The 18,372-nt window shown below is 54.2% G+C and overlaps 6 protein-coding genes across 6 annotated transcripts; 3 read left to right on the forward strand and 3 right to left on the reverse strand.

Moving 5' to 3' along the window:
* Positions 1 to 651: 651 nt before the first annotated feature.
* On the forward strand, positions 652 to 1,918 carry MAA_02902 (uncharacterized protein; the record flags this gene model as incomplete). Its single annotated transcript, XM_007820900.1, has 2 exons — positions 652 to 1,343; positions 1,411 to 1,918. The coding sequence occupies 2 exons, from the start codon at positions 652 to 654 to the stop codon at positions 1,916 to 1,918; spliced, it is 1,200 nt and encodes a 399-aa protein (XP_007819091.1).
* Positions 1,919 to 2,896: 978 nt separating this feature from the next.
* MAA_02903 (AN1-type zinc finger protein) lies at positions 2,897 to 3,198 on the reverse strand (the record flags this gene model as incomplete). The annotated part of the gene is made up of 2 exons (XM_007820901.1): positions 2,897 to 2,971; positions 3,055 to 3,198. The coding sequence occupies 2 exons, from the start codon at positions 3,196 to 3,198 to the stop codon at positions 2,897 to 2,899; spliced, it is 219 nt and encodes a 72-aa protein (XP_007819092.1).
* A 4,889-nt stretch (positions 3,199 to 8,087) lies between these two features.
* MAA_02904 (very-long-chain acyl-CoA dehydrogenase) lies at positions 8,088 to 10,158 on the forward strand (the record flags this gene model as incomplete). The annotated part of the gene is made up of 3 exons (XM_007820902.2): positions 8,088 to 8,226; positions 8,279 to 8,495; positions 8,565 to 10,158. The coding sequence occupies 3 exons, from the start codon at positions 8,088 to 8,090 to the stop codon at positions 10,156 to 10,158; spliced, it is 1,950 nt and encodes a 649-aa protein (XP_007819093.2).
* Positions 10,159 to 10,307: 149 nt separating this feature from the next.
* On the reverse strand, positions 10,308 to 10,793 carry MAA_02905 (uncharacterized protein; the record flags this gene model as incomplete). The annotated part of the gene is made up of 1 exon (XM_007820903.1): positions 10,308 to 10,793. One exon carries the CDS (start codon positions 10,791 to 10,793, stop codon positions 10,308 to 10,310), a length of 486 nt encoding a protein of 161 aa, XP_007819094.1.
* A 1,562-nt stretch (positions 10,794 to 12,355) lies between these two features.
* Positions 12,356 to 14,184, forward strand: MAA_02906 (adenosine deaminase-related growth factor; the record flags this gene model as incomplete). Its single annotated transcript, XM_007820904.1, has 2 exons — positions 12,356 to 13,170; positions 13,242 to 14,184. The coding sequence occupies 2 exons, from the start codon at positions 12,356 to 12,358 to the stop codon at positions 14,182 to 14,184; spliced, it is 1,758 nt and encodes a 585-aa protein (XP_007819095.1).
* A 1,410-nt stretch (positions 14,185 to 15,594) lies between these two features.
* Positions 15,595 to 16,687, reverse strand: MAA_02907 (isoflavone reductase family protein; the record flags this gene model as incomplete). The annotated part of the gene is made up of 3 exons (XM_007820905.1): positions 15,595 to 15,830; positions 15,917 to 16,526; positions 16,583 to 16,687. 3 exons carry the CDS (start codon positions 16,685 to 16,687, stop codon positions 15,595 to 15,597), a joined length of 951 nt encoding a protein of 316 aa, XP_007819096.1.
* Positions 16,688 to 18,372: the final 1,685 nt, after the last annotated feature.

Consider the following 18,372-nt stretch of genomic DNA (forward strand, 5'->3'; position numbering starts at 1 on the left):
CAGGTCACAACGTCGCAAAAAGTGGATTAATGATGAGATGTTCAAGTATGGAGTTATTGCATTCGGAAAGGTGAGGTTTGGCAACTGGGAGTGGCGGGACTCGCCGGTAATATACGGTCCGTAGAATGGAACCTTGATGGCCAGTATACACTATACTACTCCGTACATGGCAGTGAGAGCGTGTTCACATATTACGTGCAATGAACATGGGCCAAGGATAATGTGAAATGAGCGGCACAGACGTTTGTGCTACTGCAAACTTAGCCCAGGCGCCTCGGAAATGCAAATCAAAATGGCTACCCTACATGGTTTAAAAAAAATCATCCAACTGTGAGTTGTATCTGCTAGGGGGCATGATATTTACAACATTATGGTATTCGAGTAAATAGCAATATAGTCGGAATAGCTACTGCGTGCATCTAGGGCATCGATTGACGTATCATGTGTAATCTTCGAAACCAGGACATGAAGGCGTAACAACAGGGGCGGGCACACCTGTGCACTCCAAATCCAGAGTCAGCCAACCACAGTGCTCGCAATCACGATGCATCAGCACCACTGCCAAGGGCGCGTCGCGTCCGCCAAAATTCAGATTTCACACACTGCAACTCCATTCTACAGTCCGAGGGCCGACCACGCATTCCCAAAAAAATGAGGTCTTCACGAATATCAAAAGACACATCCAAACTATTTGGCAGCGCACCCGTTACCCGAACGTCCCCGCTACGCCGCACCACCCGATCCCTCTCACGATTCGTCTATGCCAGCACGTCCTCAACCTCCTCGGACCAAAATGTCTCCAGAACCCCCGACATAGAAGACAGCATAAGCCCGCCCCCCAAGCGGCGCCGGCGCACATCCACAGACTCGCCCATGAAGGCCATGAAAACCGAGCTCCCCGATGAACCATTGTCCTCGGTACCATCACCACCTGCAAAGAGGCGGGCCCGAAAACCAGCAAAGAAGACGACGGACCCTACGACTGGCGAAGAAAGGACATCGCCCCCGTCAGACTGGCAAGAGATGTACAATGCCGTCAAGAAGATGCGCGCTCCAGGTGGCGTGGCTCACGGCGCGGCAGTCGACACAATGGGATGCGAGAGGCTCGCAGACCGCAGCGCCTCCCCCAAGGACCAGCGCTTCCACACACTCATAGCACTCATGCTGTCGAGCCAGACAAAGGACACGGTCAATGCCGTGGCCATGAAGAGACTACAGACGGAGCTGCCGCCGCACAAGCCCGGCGCTCCGCCGGGGTTAAACCTGGACAATGTCCTGGCCGTGGATGCCAATCTCTTGAATCAGTTGATTTGGGCGGTTGGATTCCACAACAACAAGACAAAGTACGTCTCTCCGCACATGCACGAGAAGGACAGCAGCTTCGAGGGCCCAGCTAAGCTAATGACCCAGGTACATCAAACAAGCAGCCGTCATCTTACGGGATCAATGGAAAGGCGACATCCCCGACACCATCCAAGGCCTCACGTCGCTCCCCGGGGTCGGCCCCAAGATGGCCCATCTCTGCCTCTCCGCGGCGTGGGACCGCACCGAAGGCATCGGCGTCGACGTGCACGTCCACCGGATCACGAACCTCTGGGGGTGGAACAAGACGAAAAACCCGGAAGACACGCGCCGCGCACTGCAGTCGTGGCTGCCGAGAGACAAGTGGCGGGAAATAAACTGGCTGCTCGTCGGGTTCGGGCAGGCAGTCTGCCTGCCGGTGGGGAGGAAGTGTGGTGACTGCGACTTGGGGTTGAATGGGCTCTGCAAAGCCGCCGAGAGGAAAAAGGTGCTCGAGGCGAGGAGGATAAAGGAACAAGTCCAGGTTGAAGGGAGTGAGGTAGCGGTGAAAAGGGACGAGATTGTCGAGCAAGTCGTGGTCAAGAAAGAGGCGGTCAGTGAACAATGGCACATGTGAGGGAACATACGCCGGCGCAATAGTCAAGCGTATTGATTGCCATGGCCACATCTTGTCCAGGACTGTGGGAGAGGCAATACTAGTGCTGTTACTCCATCACGTCTGGTGGATTCTCCGTGCCGGACAGGCAGAACTCTGCTCCGTCACCAGAGTGAGGGTGTGGCGGTCTGCACAAGCTGCATATTCCACATTTGCCGACCCCGACCACCAGACCGCACACACGGCGCGCATATGCATGAATGCCCTACGTGACGGGACATGTAGAACCCAAGGACGAGCGATGTGGCCATTCAGACCATGGCTACCGGGGAAAAATGAGTTGTCACCAATCAGTCATTGCGAGATTGGAGGGCTCGACTGTCGGCCATTGAGTTGTGTACACTAGGTATGTATGTACACAAGTACAGAGTACTCCGTACGGAGCATGAGCATTGGCATTGGCATTGGCATTGACATTGGCATTGCGGAACGTAGCTGTTTGTCGGGTGGGGGTCATTTTAGATGGGAAATGAAACGTCTGAAACGTATCGAGGGAGTCAAAGTCGCACTGTAAAATCACACGAGCCACCGTGTTCCCAGAAGGGCAGCGAGGGCCACGTCAAGGAGAATAATAAATCTCGATTTCATGTGTGAAATAAATAAAATAACAAGAATCCCCAGTTAGAATAGAGGCAGATGGCCCCATCCAGAAATTCACAACAGCAGTAAAACCCGGAACGCCGTGCGACAGTTACACCTGTCGTCGCCGATAATTAGAATACAACGGTAGGCCACTGCGCCTCTACTCCCCCAAGAACCACGCCGCCAGATTGCAATCGCTCGATACAGAAATGTCGTATAGTCATATTTCATCAAAGAAAACAGCCACGTTGTGTCGATTGAGAGAGACTTATCCAACTCAAACTGAGCTTCCGTAGTAGATTCGGGCCTTCGCACGCCGGCCGGAGCTGGTACAAGAGTCATGTGGTGGTGACCCAGTTAAACGCCACGGATGACCTGCGTTCTTTCGGATTCCAACTGTGCAGCATTACGCTCGTGTGACTGTTTCTTGCACTGGAAAACAAGGCAAAGAGTCAGTATTGTCTGTCTTGACATGGGGGGCGCATGGCAGCGCATCAATGCTTGGGTTGACCTACATCTTCCAGACCGCTGCACTTGTGGTCCTCCAACAGGCGATGCTTGCCACAGAAGTGACCACCGCAGAAACCACAGTCGCCAAAGATGCGTTGAACAGGCTCTCGGCAGTCCTTGGTGCTGCAACGGATCTTCTTGCCGGCCATGATGCTTGACGTAGTTGTTATTGCAGGTGCTGTGTCGTTGAGCGTAGGTTGAGCGTCTTTCGATGGCCGAGGACGGAGCTCGCTAGGTGGGACAGGCAAATCTAAAGGGACGGCGGCAGGATTCTGAGCGAATGTAGAGTCGATCACGGAAGACAAGTTGCTTGTCGAGGAGGAGGTGAGGGAGAGAGAAGATATTGGGTTCGGGAGCGTAGATGATTACGACAAACAAAGGGAGAGATTACAAACCAGGCTGATGGCGACCTTGCGTCAGCGGATGGTGCTCCTTTATAGGGAAGGCTGAGAGAATGCACTAGATGAAGTGGGCAACGATGAATCAAGAGGAGGAAGCCGGAGACGTTTGAGGCGCACGCCCCCCCGGCCAAGGGAGTGCGGTTCCACTTGCGAGGTGGAGATGCCAGGCCGGGTGGTTCGCCTCCTGTTGTGGTCTCGAGCTCGAGGCTCACGGTTGACGAGTGGAAGGGACGGTACTAGAGTCGGGGTCTGAAGCGCAGACCATGGATATTGACGCCGGGCCACGGCGGCTCATGTTGGAAGAGCCCAAAACAGATCGACTCACTCTTGCGTTAGCTTGTGAAACCAGAGAGACGTGATTGCATGTAGCACACAATCGAACGGCTCGACATTGTTGGACACAACAAAACCGCGGGACACAAAGGAATCAATCAATGGCATAAAGAACAGGAGACTGCAATACTACTTGGGTACCTATTTATGTACTTTAGTAATGAATGTGTCGTCCGGACCGTGCAATTGGCAACTCAAGCTCAAGGTTCAAGGCAATTGAAAGGAAGGAAGGAAGGAGCCAAGTGGGCACGATACAGGCAAAATAGATTTCAATCCGCGAAGGCGCGAGGCTGTCACTGCAGCTTCCTCAAGTACGGCTTTGAGCAACCCACGCGCGACTTGAGCCGTTGGCATTCGATAACTGGAACGAATAAACCTTCTCACGTCCACTCTCGTACTCGGTAGAGTCACCTGTACACATTCCTCTCTTTGGCTTCCGTTGGCTTCCGTTGTCGTCCTGGGCCGAACGGTACGTACGTCGTCTTCTTGGACTTGGCCGTAGCCGAAGGCGCTGGCCTCTGAGTAATCTGTGGCGTGCGGCGATGGGGCTGTTGGCTGACGGGGCAGAGGCAGTCACAGAACCACATGAGCACAAATGAAGGACTTGACAAAGCAGGGACCTCCGAAAGCGGTGATAGTCATGTCGTCCGTGGTGACGTCGTGGCTCATGGCTGCTGTGAGCCAGACCCGTTTTGCAGCCATACATGAAGCCAAAAGCCAACACTTCAGCCTTCACCAGACATAGCGCCGACTCCAGCAGGTGCCAAAAACGCCTTTCAGTGCTCCTCCATACATACAGCACCGCTTCGTCCGCCTCCCCCGATGGCGGACAATCACCGACGCGGGTGACGGGCAGCGGATTCCTGAATGCAAGGCAGTTTGTCCATGCAGATGGCTTGGTGAGCATTGAACGGCTGTGCCGATTCTGGTCGATGCAGAATCTGAATGGAATTCGGTCTTTGTTTTCATGGTTCTATCCATGGCTGGCAGCCAGTAGGGGCCTGGGGGACGAGTCGTCAAGGACCGACGCCATGTCGTGATTGACTCGCTCTTTCGCCTCTCGCCAGGACCTGGAAACCGTATTCCACCACCAGACCATGGAGGACGGGTTCAGCTTCACCGTAACATCGGGCAGGGTAGGCGATTAACTTTGCGAATCAACGCCAAGTGATAACAGACGGACGCGCCTCAAAGTCTGCTGTTGTATCTCCTAGTTACATTGTATTGGGCTTTGGAAACGGAAGCACTGAAGCCCAAGGGAGGTGGTCTCGTGGCAACACGTAGCAGCGTTGTCAACTGGTGCTTCGCACCGACTGAGCTAGTCAGACAGTCAAGAGGCGGACGGCAGGCGGTACTCCGTACCATTGACGGAATGTCACCAGTCTGAGCTGGACAGAGGGGTGTACAAACAGGGCGTGTAGGTTTTCTTGCAGGGCCAAGTTACTCTTTCATCTCTCCCAAGCAGATTGCCGCTCGGCCTTGTTCGCCAAATACTCGCTGTTTAGCTAACGGTGCCAGTTTAGCGCCTTGGCGGCTTCTGCATGCCCCAGACACATGCATGAAGCGGACTGTAGCCTTTGAGCCCCGGCTCCAATGGTCAGATGGTCTCGGGATTGAAGTACGGAGGACCTCGCCTCCTGCCGGGTTTGCTCAAAGACAAGTGTCGACTGCGTGCTCCGTCTGTACGCCTCATTCACAAGCAAGGACGTGCCGTCTAGTCCTCCGTGCCGTGGCAATCATTTCTGGGGCCATGGCAATCAGCTCCCTACGCCATAAGCGAGACCAACAACTATTCTCAACCACCTTCTTCTTTGACCAAAGGTTGCCACATGGTTGGGGCTGTTGAGCAGTCCCTAGGCCAGAATAACCACCTTGTCAAGCTTAATCGGATCACCATGTGATGATGCGGCGGCCCTCTGTGACGCCGCTGCACGCGCGTTATTTTCTAATATCAATCGCCAAGCCTAACGCCTCGATCAGTACCTATCTAACAATTCTTTCCTGACCACCGCTGGCTACGCCGGGCAGTGGCCCCTTGGACGCTTGTCAATCATCACACAATGTACATATCATTATCGTACTCCGTACTGCCAGCCGCCGTCCAGCCGTACGGGCCCTTGACTCAGGCGGATGATCTTGTTCCAGACCTGCGTAACTCCTCCGTACAAACGGAGCTTACCTAGGATGTGTCTTGGCTAGATGGGTGGCTCATGTTCTCAAAGGTCGCGCAATATGGATTCTCTCGAATGGCAATCATGTTGACAAAACTAGACGTTGCCTAGCCTGACTATACGTGCTTATACAACAGTCTCTGCATATTGAGGCGACGAGGTACGGGCCTATGGTCCATCCTCTACGAGTCCCAGTAGATCAAGGTGTCTAGTGGTTGACCACTTGATCTTGTCGACTCTTTCCGTGGTATCAATAATCGCCGTATCATTCGATATGCCGCCTGGCGCAACAGGGATTTGCCGTCACCACGCTGTTCGACTTCTACAAGGGGTCATGAATATCCATGGCTCCCCAAGTCAATGCGGATACACCAGGTGTCAGAGACCGCCACGCGACAATTTGCATGCCACCCAACCATGTTGGCGATTGGTCGGATATTCTATCGGACACGTCAAATCTAACAGGCACTGGTGGGCCGGGACGCTGCTGCGCATGGTCAATCACGAATAAAGTCATGTATGTACACATCATTTTTCTTTGAGCCGCTACGGGCGATATACGAGAATATGTTTGTGTCATGGGGTTGTTATGGGCAAGACACTGCCTGTATTGTCCGTCACGAACAAGGCTTCTGGCCTCTTCAACGAGCCCATTCGCAAAGCATATAATGGATGCAAGTGTATTTTAGGAAAAGCATGTGTGTGCACTTGGCATAGTAGTCAAGAATACGCAAGAGCCCAGGACGACTACTACTTCCGAGGAAATGCAAGATAACTCGTGTTCGTCGCTTTTCCAGAAACACGATCCAGTCACTTTTATTCAGTCTGGCTTTTGCAGCTCCTACACCAATGAAACAAGCTGCCTGCCAGTACCAGTGACCAGTGAATTGTGACATAAGCAACTTTGATGATTAAGGGGTCAAAGTCAAGGGGCTTTGCAAAAGGCTAGAGCAATGCTATCATGAACAGGGCTACCTACAGTGGGTGTACTACTCTAGCACCCTGCCTGCCTGCTCTTGGCGAATACCCAAGATGCAAGGGTTATACGGAACCTCCTTAGCCCTTTATTATGCATTAATTAGGTTGTAAAAAAGGGATATTGAAATGCTCGAGTAGTTCGCAAGTACTATAAACATCACCAAACGGAGTTTTTCTCTAAAAAAAAAAAACGGTCATTGCTTGCCGTTGCAAAGTGCAAAAAATATTGAGTGTGCCGCAGCGAGGACTCGAACCTCGGTTTCCAGTGATCTGCTACCAAACCACAAACTGGTGTCCTTACCCCTAGACGACTGCGGCTATGAAAAGAAAGCTGTCATTTCGCTGTTCCACGGACAGGAAAGGCGAAAAAATAACGTGCCGCAGCGAGGACTCGAACCTCGGTTTCCAGTGTTTCGCTGGGTCCACAAACTGGTGTCCTTACCCCTAGACGACTGCGGCTAATGTTGCGAGTCGAGCTGTTAATGAGGACTATGGATGTTTCACGCAGAAAAGTGGAGGCCAACCCTTGCACAGAGCGTGTTGATTGGCTAGTCGTGCTGTGGAGCTGTCCATTCTTCCAAGTTGTGGACGATACACGACGGCTTTATTTTATGGCTTCGTTCACTGCACCGTCTCCAAGACATATTGTACCGCACCTGGGTGTAGATGTTCAACGACGCATCGCCGTCATTTATGCTAATAAATATTCACTCGACTGCCATTCCGCGCTCGTCCCCCCTTCTCGCCGTCTGATCTTCCCTGTGCTCACCATCTCGCCTGCTTCCCCGCCAGCCTCTCTGTGATTCCGCGCAAACCGTCTGGTTGCATCCGAGGGCAAGGGGGGAACCACGACGCCAGACGCTCACCAAAGTCTGCCGTGTTACCGCCGTCACTCTCTGCACCTCTCCGCAACAATCATCCCGCACATGCTAGTAGTTGTCCACGGAACATTTTCCGGCAGACAGTCAGGTTCCCACTCTGGAGGCCGATTTGCCTCGGTTTCTCCAGACGCCACTCCCATGCGAGTGCGGAATTGCCTCCGTTGAAGCACTCGCTTCCTGCTTAAATGCTTGTTATTGCCGTTGTCTTGTGCAATAGTCTCGTAGGAATGTGTGTTTTCATTTCCCCGCATTTTGGCATCTTGTGACTTTGATCATGGAGCCTTCGGGTGCTGACAAGGGCTTCTTTCAGAAGGCGCCTGTCTTGAGGAACCAGTTTCACGATGATGCGTCGTTCCAGAGATGCTTTAAATGCAAGCTTCCCCTCCTTCTCTCCCCGTCGAGCCTGCCAATGGGTCCATCTGAACCGGATGCATATATATATAGAATGCTGACGAGGATTCCTAGTATTTCTTTCTGCCGAGGTAGCGTCCAAGGCAGGGGGCGAAGTATCGTCGTTTGGACAGGACGTGATTTCGGACCAGATTTTCACCTGGGTCACTGATTCAGAACACAACAAGCCGTACCTCAAGGGCTCAGGACGAGATGCCTTTGGAAAGTGGAAAGGGGAGCTGATTACCGGCGAGGGATGGCGGAGCTTGCAGGACTTTGGGCTGTCAAAGGGGTAAGGGGACCAACTACTTCCAACCCCGTCCCATGGCTTTTACGCGAAAGCTGAGCATCGTGAATATAGAATGGTAGCCACGGGCTATGATACGCCCTACGGCGCCTTCTGTCGCCCGCTTCAATTCCTCCGCACCCACCTCTGGGTCGGATCCTGTGCAAACGTGGGCTGCCCATCGGCCATGCAGGACGGCGCCGCATGCCTCCTCCGTCGTCACCTCTCCCACCTGGAGCTCTCTGCTGCCCTGTCCGCCGCGGAAAAAAAGGTCTTTACAGACGCCTACAAGCGACTCACGTCCCGTGATCCCAAGTACGCCTGGACCAGCGGACAGTGGATGACGGAACGAACGGGCGGGAGCGACGTTTCCCTCACAGAAACCGTCGCCACGTACCAGCCAGAGGGCGCCAACGGGTTTGCTTCCAAGCAGGGCCAGATTCCTCTGGGCCCGTGGTCCATCAACGGGTTCAAATGGTTCTCCAGCGCGACAGACTCGGAAATGACGGTCCTCCTGGCCAGGACCGCCGCGGGGGGGCTGTCGACGTTCCTGGCGCCCATGAGGAAACACGACCCCGAGGCCACCACACTGACCGGCGAGCCCAAGGACGACGGCAGGGCCCTCAACGGCGTGCGCATCCAGCGCCTCAAGAACAAGTTCGGCACGCAGTCCCTCCCCACGGCGGAGCTCGTCCTGGACAACATGCGCGGCTGGATGGTCGGCCGGGAGGGCAGGGGCATCCACGAGATCAGCACCATCCTCACCCTCACCCGCGTCCACTCGGCTGTCGCGGCGGTGGGCGGCGTGGGCCGCGGCCTCGGAATCGCGCGAGCCTACGCCCTCGTCCGGGACGTCGGCGCCGGCGGCCGCAAGAGGACGAGACTGGTCGACAGCCCGCTGCACATGAGGACGCTGGCCAAGATATCAGCAGAGTACCGCCGCCTCATGCTCGTCACCTTTTACACGTCGTACGTGCTGGGCGTTTCCGAGCACTCGCTCGACGCAAGGCCCTCGCCGGCGCTGGACGCCCTCACGCCCCAGGGGAAACTCGTCGAGCCGCTGCTCCGAATCATGAGCCAGCTCGCAAAGGCGTACGTTTGCAAGCCCAGCGTCGCGCTGCTGTTCTCGTGCATGGAGGCGCTGGGCGGCGTGGGCTACCTTGTCAACGAGGAGCAGGAGTACCTCAACATCTCGCGTATATATAGGGATACTTGCGTGCTGCCCATCTGGGAGGGCACGACGGATGTTTTATGTACGGACTTGATCCGCGCAATGAAGCATGCGCGTGGTGGTGCGGATTCTTTGGCGGCCTTGGATGAAGTGGTTCGCAAGGCGTGGGGTTTCGAGGGGAGGGCAGGACGACCGGCCGGTTGGGAGCCGGTTGAGAAGTGGGCTGCGCTGAAGAGCAAGATTGAGGGGACGGAGCAGGCGGATCTGATGGGTGAAGCGCGCGAGGTTGTTTGGCAGTTGGGTGATATACTCGCCTCGGTGTTGCTGTACGTCGACGCGGGGACTGATGGGAACCTAGTGGCCAAGGAAGTATTTGTACGATTTGTGGAGGACAAGTTTGGCGTTGAGAGGAGGGCGAGAGGAAGCACGGAGGACGAGTTGAAAAAGGACCTTGGCATTGTGTACGGCCATGGGGGAGATGTAGCTGCCAAGTTGTAGCTTTCTCACACGGTTGGTTATATTTGATGCCAGTGACGCGTACTGAGTGTCTTGATGTAAGAAGTTGCACAACCTTTCCCTGATAACAAGTCATTTAAAAGAAAAAATATATAAATCTCGTCCAGCGGATTCAGTTTCGGAACACAAAATCATCCCTGAAAACTCCCACAGCTCCCCTTTAGCCCCTCCGCCTTCAATGTTAGGCTCCTACAGCCCTCATCCTTCTTGGCACTGGTATAGATCATGTTTCCCGAATCCGTAGGGCATACTTTAAACGAGGAATCTCTATTAACCACAACCAGTACGTCGCTACCACTCTGCTCTATCCCCCAAGAATCGTTGCTCGGAGTAGGATCGAGACACTGAAACACTTTATCGGGGTTGACAAAGCATGCGTTGTTGAAGGCGTCCCAGAGGATCTTATTGGGATCAGAGAGCTTGATGCAGTACCAGCCCGTAGGCTGAGAGCCGCCTAGGTAAAGGAAGCCGGAGCTAGTTTGTTGCCGGACGATTTCGCCAGTTGATGAGTCGTGGAGTGTGAAGCAGCATGTGTCGGGGCGGACGTCATGTCGGGGAAGGGCGAGGCATGTTGTGGCTGGGACGAGGGCGAGTGCGAGGATATTAAGATGAAACATTTTTTTTATTCGGGCAAGAGATGTTATGGAGAAAATATAGCTTTGTAAGTTGGAGCTTCTGGGATGGCGCAGTAGTAGAAAGTGGTGTAAGTGGTGTTTTTCACGGATCTACAGGTGTGCAAGAGGGAACAGGGAATAACGGCCCTTTTTGTAATCTTTTGTAGAATGGCCTGGGCCAAGTTTATTGTCTCGTGATTGCATGGAAAAACTTACAAGTCAATTTTGGTAACCTCGCCGCCCCGTCAGCAATGTGCATTATTTACTTCTTGTACACCGAAAACACTCATATGCCAACTGCCGTTGGTTGAATCGAGCTTCCCATGGGGCGAGACGTGCATCCGGCCACGCCCAAAAGAGTAATGAGCCACTACGGAAATGACTTTGCAGAGTCCCGGCCTGTTCCTGCAGTTGAAGGGCTGCGGGCTCTAAGCGCCCGATAGCGATGTGCTTCCGTGATGTGGGCTGCAGGTGATGAGATGAGATGAAGGTCGCTCACGGTGAGTGGGCAGAAGACGGAAAGGCCGCTACCGGCAGTTTGGAGAGGTGATGTCAACGGAGGGCATTACGGGCCAGAACGGAACGGCGCAAGGAACCGTGACGCGAAGCACAGGCGATGACTTGCTGGTGCCTCAAGCGGACGATAGTTTTCCGACCAACGACGTGCGAGCTGGAAAGGTGGTGTGGTTTAGCTCCAGACAAGCCAACAGACGGCACTTGTGGAGAGGCACATCTCGAGCATGATAGGCTGCGTGATGACGTCCAGGGTCCAAGTATGGTCATGACGGGAGTTGGGTCAGCACACCGATGGTTCTTGGCTGATCCTGCCTTGGTGTTGTGAATTGAGGCTGAGGCTGAGACAGGCAGCAGACACGAGGGTCAGACAAAACCGGCGTCAGCAAAGGGGATGCATTCTGCAGGAAAGCGGGGGATTAGAGCAACCTCTGGATATAGTAACTAGTAGTAGGAGTATGCGAGCATTGCTGTTGCATCGAGACGATGGCCACGGCCCTCGTGGAGGCGTAGAGAAGTGGAGGAGGGAAAAGGCGAAAACCATGGACCGAGTCTCTTCTGAGCCTCTCCCAAGTCTCCCGCCGGCTCCACTCCAGAGCAGCGTTTCTTCCATTCTTCGAATCGACGTGAACGCCGCGGCTTGCCGTCTCTAGTCTCCCAAGCCACCCCGCGATGATGCTGCCTCCTCTCACTGGCCGGCTCGGCCATTTCTCGCCCTTTTCACTTCAATGTTTGGCCGACGCTGGTTGTGCAACCCATTTTGACCAATTCGGCCCCTGACGACCTATTGATGTACATTGCAAAGCCCCGCTGCTTTAGCAACGACGGCAAACAGTTCGAGTCGAGTCTGGTCGAGTCGTCTTCGGAACAATACCACATCAGTGTCGGCCGAGCCACCCATTTTAATACAACCAACTCAACTTGCTGTTCCACGTTGACGTCTCGTCCTTTGACCACCATTTGGCTCAGTTAGATCGCGCCAATCTCGGCTCTGCTTCTGCCTGCCATCTGGGCGTGCCCGTCACAGCCTCACGCTGTACCCTCTTCCCAACATGGCAATGCCAAATGACGTGTGGGACGAAATCTCCCAGGACATTCCCTCCGCCTCAGATCCCTTTATTCAGCAGTACATGGCTGGCCGTGAAAATCTCATCAATCAAGAAAAGACGTCGCGCTCGGATACTTCCTTTAGAAAGTCGCTCTCGCCAATCGCCAAAAGGGCCTGCACCATCGTCGACCGAATCCGCAGCCATGAGCACAAGACCGTCTGGACGCCAGATGTGGAAGAGCACATGGCCCAGACTAGCCATGAGTGCATCTTTCCTGGCATGATGTTCATGTTTGCCAAGGACCGTATGGAGAGTACCAACCTGTGGAAAATTGTCAGAAAGATGCCCAAAGGATGTCTCTTGCATTCCCACATGGATGCCATGGTCAACTTTGACTATCTCCTGGACGTGCTGCTCAGTACCCCTGGAATACACATGTCAAGCGACAGGCCGCTCAGGGGCAAGGATGCACTGGAAAATGCTGCCATGAACTTCCGGTACAAGTCAAGTGAGAGGACTGACGGCTCGCTTTGGGAAGAGTCTTATAAGCCCCAAACTTTCATCCTGCTCACCAAGGCGGCGGATGAATTTCCTGATGGCGGACGCCAAGGATTCCTCCGCTGGTTGAAAAGCCGCTGCACATTGTCGACGACCGACAGCCACGAGCATCATCACGGCATCGATGCCATATGGCGAAAGTTTGCGAAATGCTTCATTGTCGTCGCCACCATCATCCACTATGAGCCCATCTTCCGCGCCTTTCTGCGGCGTTTGATGAGCCAGCTGAAGTCGGACGGAGTAAACTGGGTTGAGCTCAGGTATGTGCCGCAATCCTACTTGTAATATGCCGCCATTGAGACCTTGTGTGTGTGTTAATCTCTTGTTGTAGGTTTACCTGGCCGCTAGATTATTGCCGTGACCGCCAGGAAGAACCGGAGCAGGATTACAGCCACATGTTCAAGGTCATTGAAGAAGAGGTCGCCAGGTTCAAAGCCTCCCCAGAAGGGAAAGGGTTCTGGGGTTTGACGACCATTTGGACGACGCTGCGAAGTATCGATACAAGACCCCTAATCGAAAATATGGATCACTGCATCACAACTAAAATGGAGTTTCCGCACCTTGTTGCTGGATACGATTTGGTTGGACCGGAGGATCTTGGAAAACCCCTCGTGGATGTGCTACCAGAGCTATTTTGGTTTCGAAAACAATGCGCCCAGGAAGGGATCAATATTCCCTTCTTCTTCCACGCCGGCGAAACCCTTGGGGACGGCAACAGCACCGATTCTAACCTGTTTGATGCCATCCTGCTCGGAACAAGACGCATTGGCCACGCGTACAGCTTATACAAACATCCGTTGTTGATTGACATGGTCAAGGATAAACGCATTCTCGTCGAATCATGCCCGATTTCAAACGAAGTGCTCCGTCTCTGCGGCTCCGTGCTCGCACACCCCTTGCCCGCGCTGCTAGCTCGCGGAGTAGCGTGCTGCCTTTGCAACGACGACCCGGCCATGCTCGGCCAGGACACAGCCGGCATGTCGCACGACTTTTGGCAGGCTCTCCAGGGCTGGGATAATCTTGGGCTCGCTGGCCTGGGAAGTCTGGCGGAGAACAGTGTGAGGTGGGCCGCCTTTGAAGATCAAGAAGCCGCCGCGTGGGCAAACGATATTCGCCAAGCAAGCCTAGGCAGCGGCATCAAGGCGGAGAGGCTGAAACAGTGGCAAGTTGAGTGGGAGCAGTTTTGTCTATGGATCGTGACTGAATTCGGTGACGAGTTCGACCCGGAAGGAGAGACTACAGGAGCGGCTGAAGCTGAAGCACAGGCATCATAATTACACATGTGCTTGCGTTTTGTAGTTTTGCACAAAAATATGCTCGCGGAGGAACTTGCCGCGTGTTGGGCGGCGTTTTCGGACAAGAATCGCGAGAAGAATAAATGAATAAATGAATAAAATAATCAAGTCGTACTGCTTCAACGCGGTGTCACTCTCACGGAAGCCGGTTGCACAGCGCATGGCATTAGTTGGGTATGACAGCGGAGGAAACGCACGCTGATCAAACCATGTCAAGCTGAAGGAAGAGCTGAGCCGTCAAGACTAGCCGCCGCCGCCGCTATAAAGTAAATGACAAATGAAAGATGGAAAACGAGGCCAGCCGGACGGGCCAGGAAAGTGAATTGACAGAGGCTCTGCATTTTGGGCGCTTTTGTCTAGAGAAGCCCAGCAGACTTACATTACATGTCTGGTAGGCACTGCGCCGGTCCGTTGGCAAGAGACTGGATGAGTGCATGAACATCCCAAGTACATGGCCCGTTTGGGCGACGGCAGGAACCTTAATGCGCATCCCAGCGCCATGTGCCGCGTTGGTTGCATTTGGCGCGTGCCGGCCCGTATCGTTTATGTAGTCAAAGGAACAAGATTGAACAATGCAAGTGCTCGGACACGGCGGCCATGATCAATGCGCTGCGGGCGTCGATGGTGCACACAATAGTGGGCTAGCAGCACAGCAAGCCGTGCGTGCTTGTCAATACAACAAACAGCCGTTGACGTTGCCCAGGACGGCAAGATATTGATTTGACATGTATTGACATCTGGCACTGGCACTGGCACTGGCACTAGCCGCCGTTGGTGGCGTCAATGGCCAAATACTCAGTATACATACGTCAATCAATCCATCTTTCATCCTTGTTTTATGTTTGTCGTCTCCCCGCCGCGTATTGCTGCGTGGGACACGTCAGTCATTCTACCGAATTACTCCGTAAACATCAAATTGTAAACTGGTGGAAGGAGCAACTGCCCGCTGCCTGTCAATGCTCTCCACCCCGATCACCTCCCGCCCCGACACTTCAATGTATGTTGTGTAAGTAGCCTTGGAGTTACTACCTTCCCGCTCTCGCCCGCACCTCCCTTGTCTCCCCTGTTTGAGCAAGAGCATCCGAGGAAAAAAATGGGGTATTTCTCACTATCACATCCGAACCGAATCCATGGAAAAAAAAAAAAAAAGAGCCCGAGATTAAACGCCGTCGCCAAATGCCTTTCCCAAATGCTTCTCCATCCGCTCGAGCCTGTTGCCATTTTCTTGCCCCCAAATGATGCCCAAAGGCCCCAACCCCGGAGCCCAAAGCATCGATTCGCCCGTCTTCTCCCCTTGTTTTCTCGCCGTTGAGTGCCACAGCCAGAGAGGACTGGACAAACGCCCACGCCTGGCTCCCGCTCTTGAATGTTGAATGTTTGACGGCCCCGTCATAAGGACTGCCAGACGTTTGTGAGCCACCGCAACAGGGTCATGGGCTGTACATCCCCCTGGCCACTCTTTTCCAACGCATCATTTAGTGAGGCCCGTGAAAAATCATAGCGTCCGTTTGTCGTGGCAATGAGACGCTGGTAATATGCAACTTTATCTCCGTCGCCGGCCTGGACAAAGTAAGCCAGGTATGACTGGAGCTCGGAGCTTTGCCGCATGTGATGATCAAAGGCCACTGACCAGGAGCAGTTAGTATTTTTTTTTTTTTTTCTTTCTGGGTAATTGTGCCCTTGCTCCAACTCTGACCTGGGGACACCTTACCGTTTCTGACGCGACTGCATGTCCCGACAACGTCTCGGACAGACATTCTGTCCCCCCGCATGGTGAATTCGTGTGGCCAGTTTCGAGGACCCAAGTCTATGGCCGCTACTATGAAGCGCACCACGTCGTAGACCGATGTTAAGCACACCCGTACTGTGTGCCCCTTAGAGTTTTCGGCCGCATATTCTGCTGTTGCATGGTTGATGTCGAGGAGATAATCTCCCACCGCCGAAACGCCGCTGCCGTACCCAATGTTTAGGTACCCGAGGCCGTAGGGGTGAAATCGCTCCATAAAGATGCCACACGCAAAGACGGTGTATTTCATGCGCGACGCAGTCTCCCATTGTTTCAGCAGAGCGATTGCTTGCGTCGACCCGCGGTCCAACGGGTCGTTCTGCGATTGTCGCCGGCTCAAACTCCCCTCAAACTCCGACGGTACGAAGACACGCACGCGAGCACGTCCTGCCGCGTTGATGAGGCTGAGCTGCTCCGTCCCCGATATAGTCGATATGGCCAGATCCACGCCCTGAAGAGCAAAGGTCAACTTGTCGTGATCACTGTAGTCGACAACATGGAGTTGGACGTCGAGCTGGCCGAATTCGGGTCTTGCCTGTGCCACATTAACATGGTAACCTGAGCGCCCGAGATGAGGTTGGGCAAACCAACAGATCGTGATAAAACGACAACGTTGTAAGCGTTGGCTGCCTGTGAAAGCTGCAGCGCCAGCAGGTATCCGAGTCCACCTCCACCTGCGACGGCAATGCGCATCATATTTGGTGCAACCCGCTGGCCGCCGCGGGCCAAATGCTCTTCTTCGCGTCTCTCCTCTCGGTAGGTCGGTCTTCGAAAGCCTGCATGAAGCAAGTGCTAAGTTGAGTGGATTTGGCTCCGATAACCAAACACTTGGCGCACATGTGCGTATATATATACTACCAGGCCGTGGAAGGGGGGGGGAAGCCTTGTCCTTCCGCGTCATTGATGTTACATCCGCAATGCAGCAAAACAGACAGCTAGGCAATTACCGACAAATGCAGGAAGTGGAAGGAGGTCCAGAGTCGGATTCGAACGTCTGTGGCCTCCACCATAGAACCACACATGTTTGATACAGATACAGGCTTGAGGGACACACAGTCACACACACCACCACCAACTCAGGCGCCACGCGGGAATGTAATGCCTTTTTCTCGGTTGCCCGTTCTGACAAGGCAGCGATTCGTTGCGGCTCGGCTTACCGGAAGCTCAGCATACCAGGTCAGCCAGGGACCGCTCGTCGGCTCTTGTCTCTACAATACCAGTCCGTATGCTCTCCAACATTGCTCGGGTGGCCACGGGGGGCAAGCGTGGTCTCAGGGCGCCTATAGCAACTGCGGGAAGAGTCTCGAGCTAGCTGGGATCCTCACATTACAACCTTGCTGAATGCCCGGATGGCTTCAAATGGTCCTGGACTGCGAAACATACATCGGCCGGTGGGGCGTTGCTATCGGCCGTAGGCACAGCGGGCCGATGTGGGCAAAGGAGAGGGATGGGCATGGGCATGGTTTCCAAGCACATTCTTCGCAATGGGGACTGGCGGCTTTGCTCCATGTCGCCCGATGGCCCAGATGAAGCCATCAGAGCTGCCGGCAACTGTCATTGTGTCAAAGGCTCCGAGGACCCTATTCCGCACACTATCCGGCGGCAGTGGCCGCGTGGGCGTCCAGGGGCACGGACGGTCATGGTCTTGGGCCATGGCTGGCGCTGGCCTAGACCAGCTTTCATCCAACACCACGCGGTAGAAGAAGCACCCGTGGCGCAATATTCAGTCAATTAAGTGGGATATGGCGGGGTAGCCCGGCCTTCTCTATCTCCTCTCCTCCCTGGACAGGACAGATTGTATGCACCAGACCAATGGCATTGGCCTCGTGAGTTACGTAGCGGACGATCCCCGCGCGTCCTTGTACTGGCTGAAGCGTGGTGGTTCGATCTTGGGACTGGAGATCCGAACAGGACGTCAGCACATCGAGGCGTCGGCGACCAAAGCTTCCAGAGCTGCTTTACCGAAGCTCGTTTAAGCAAGCAGCAGTTGGCCAGTACTCTGTACTCTGTCCCTCCCCGGGCAGAAGCACCGGACAGGAGCCGGGCTAGTTTTAGTCACTTAGTGTCCGTTGCGGAAGAAAAATACTGGAAACCGGTGAGGCGGACGAAAGAGGTGCGTATTCCGTGCTGCAGCGAGTAATCTCAAGCCAGCCAATTACGATGCTTGGCCCGGTAACTCAACAATGCAGAGTGGTCAGACTTGAGCAAGGGCCCAAGGATAGGACAGCGAGGCTGAAATGCACAAAAGGCCCTCCATCATGCCTTACATGTTTCAATCTCTCGTGACCGGGTTTAGAATCCGAGAGGCGTGAAGGTTCGGCTCCGACCATATTCTACCCTTACTAAGACGACACCGAACCGTAACTTGTTTGGGGCGTCTT

This window comes from Metarhizium robertsii (genome assembly GCF_000187425.2).
Source record: "Metarhizium robertsii ARSEF 23 chromosome Unknown MAA_Scf_4, whole genome shotgun sequence".
In the NCBI taxonomy this organism is placed as follows: domain Eukaryota; kingdom Fungi; phylum Ascomycota; class Sordariomycetes; order Hypocreales; family Clavicipitaceae; genus Metarhizium; species Metarhizium robertsii.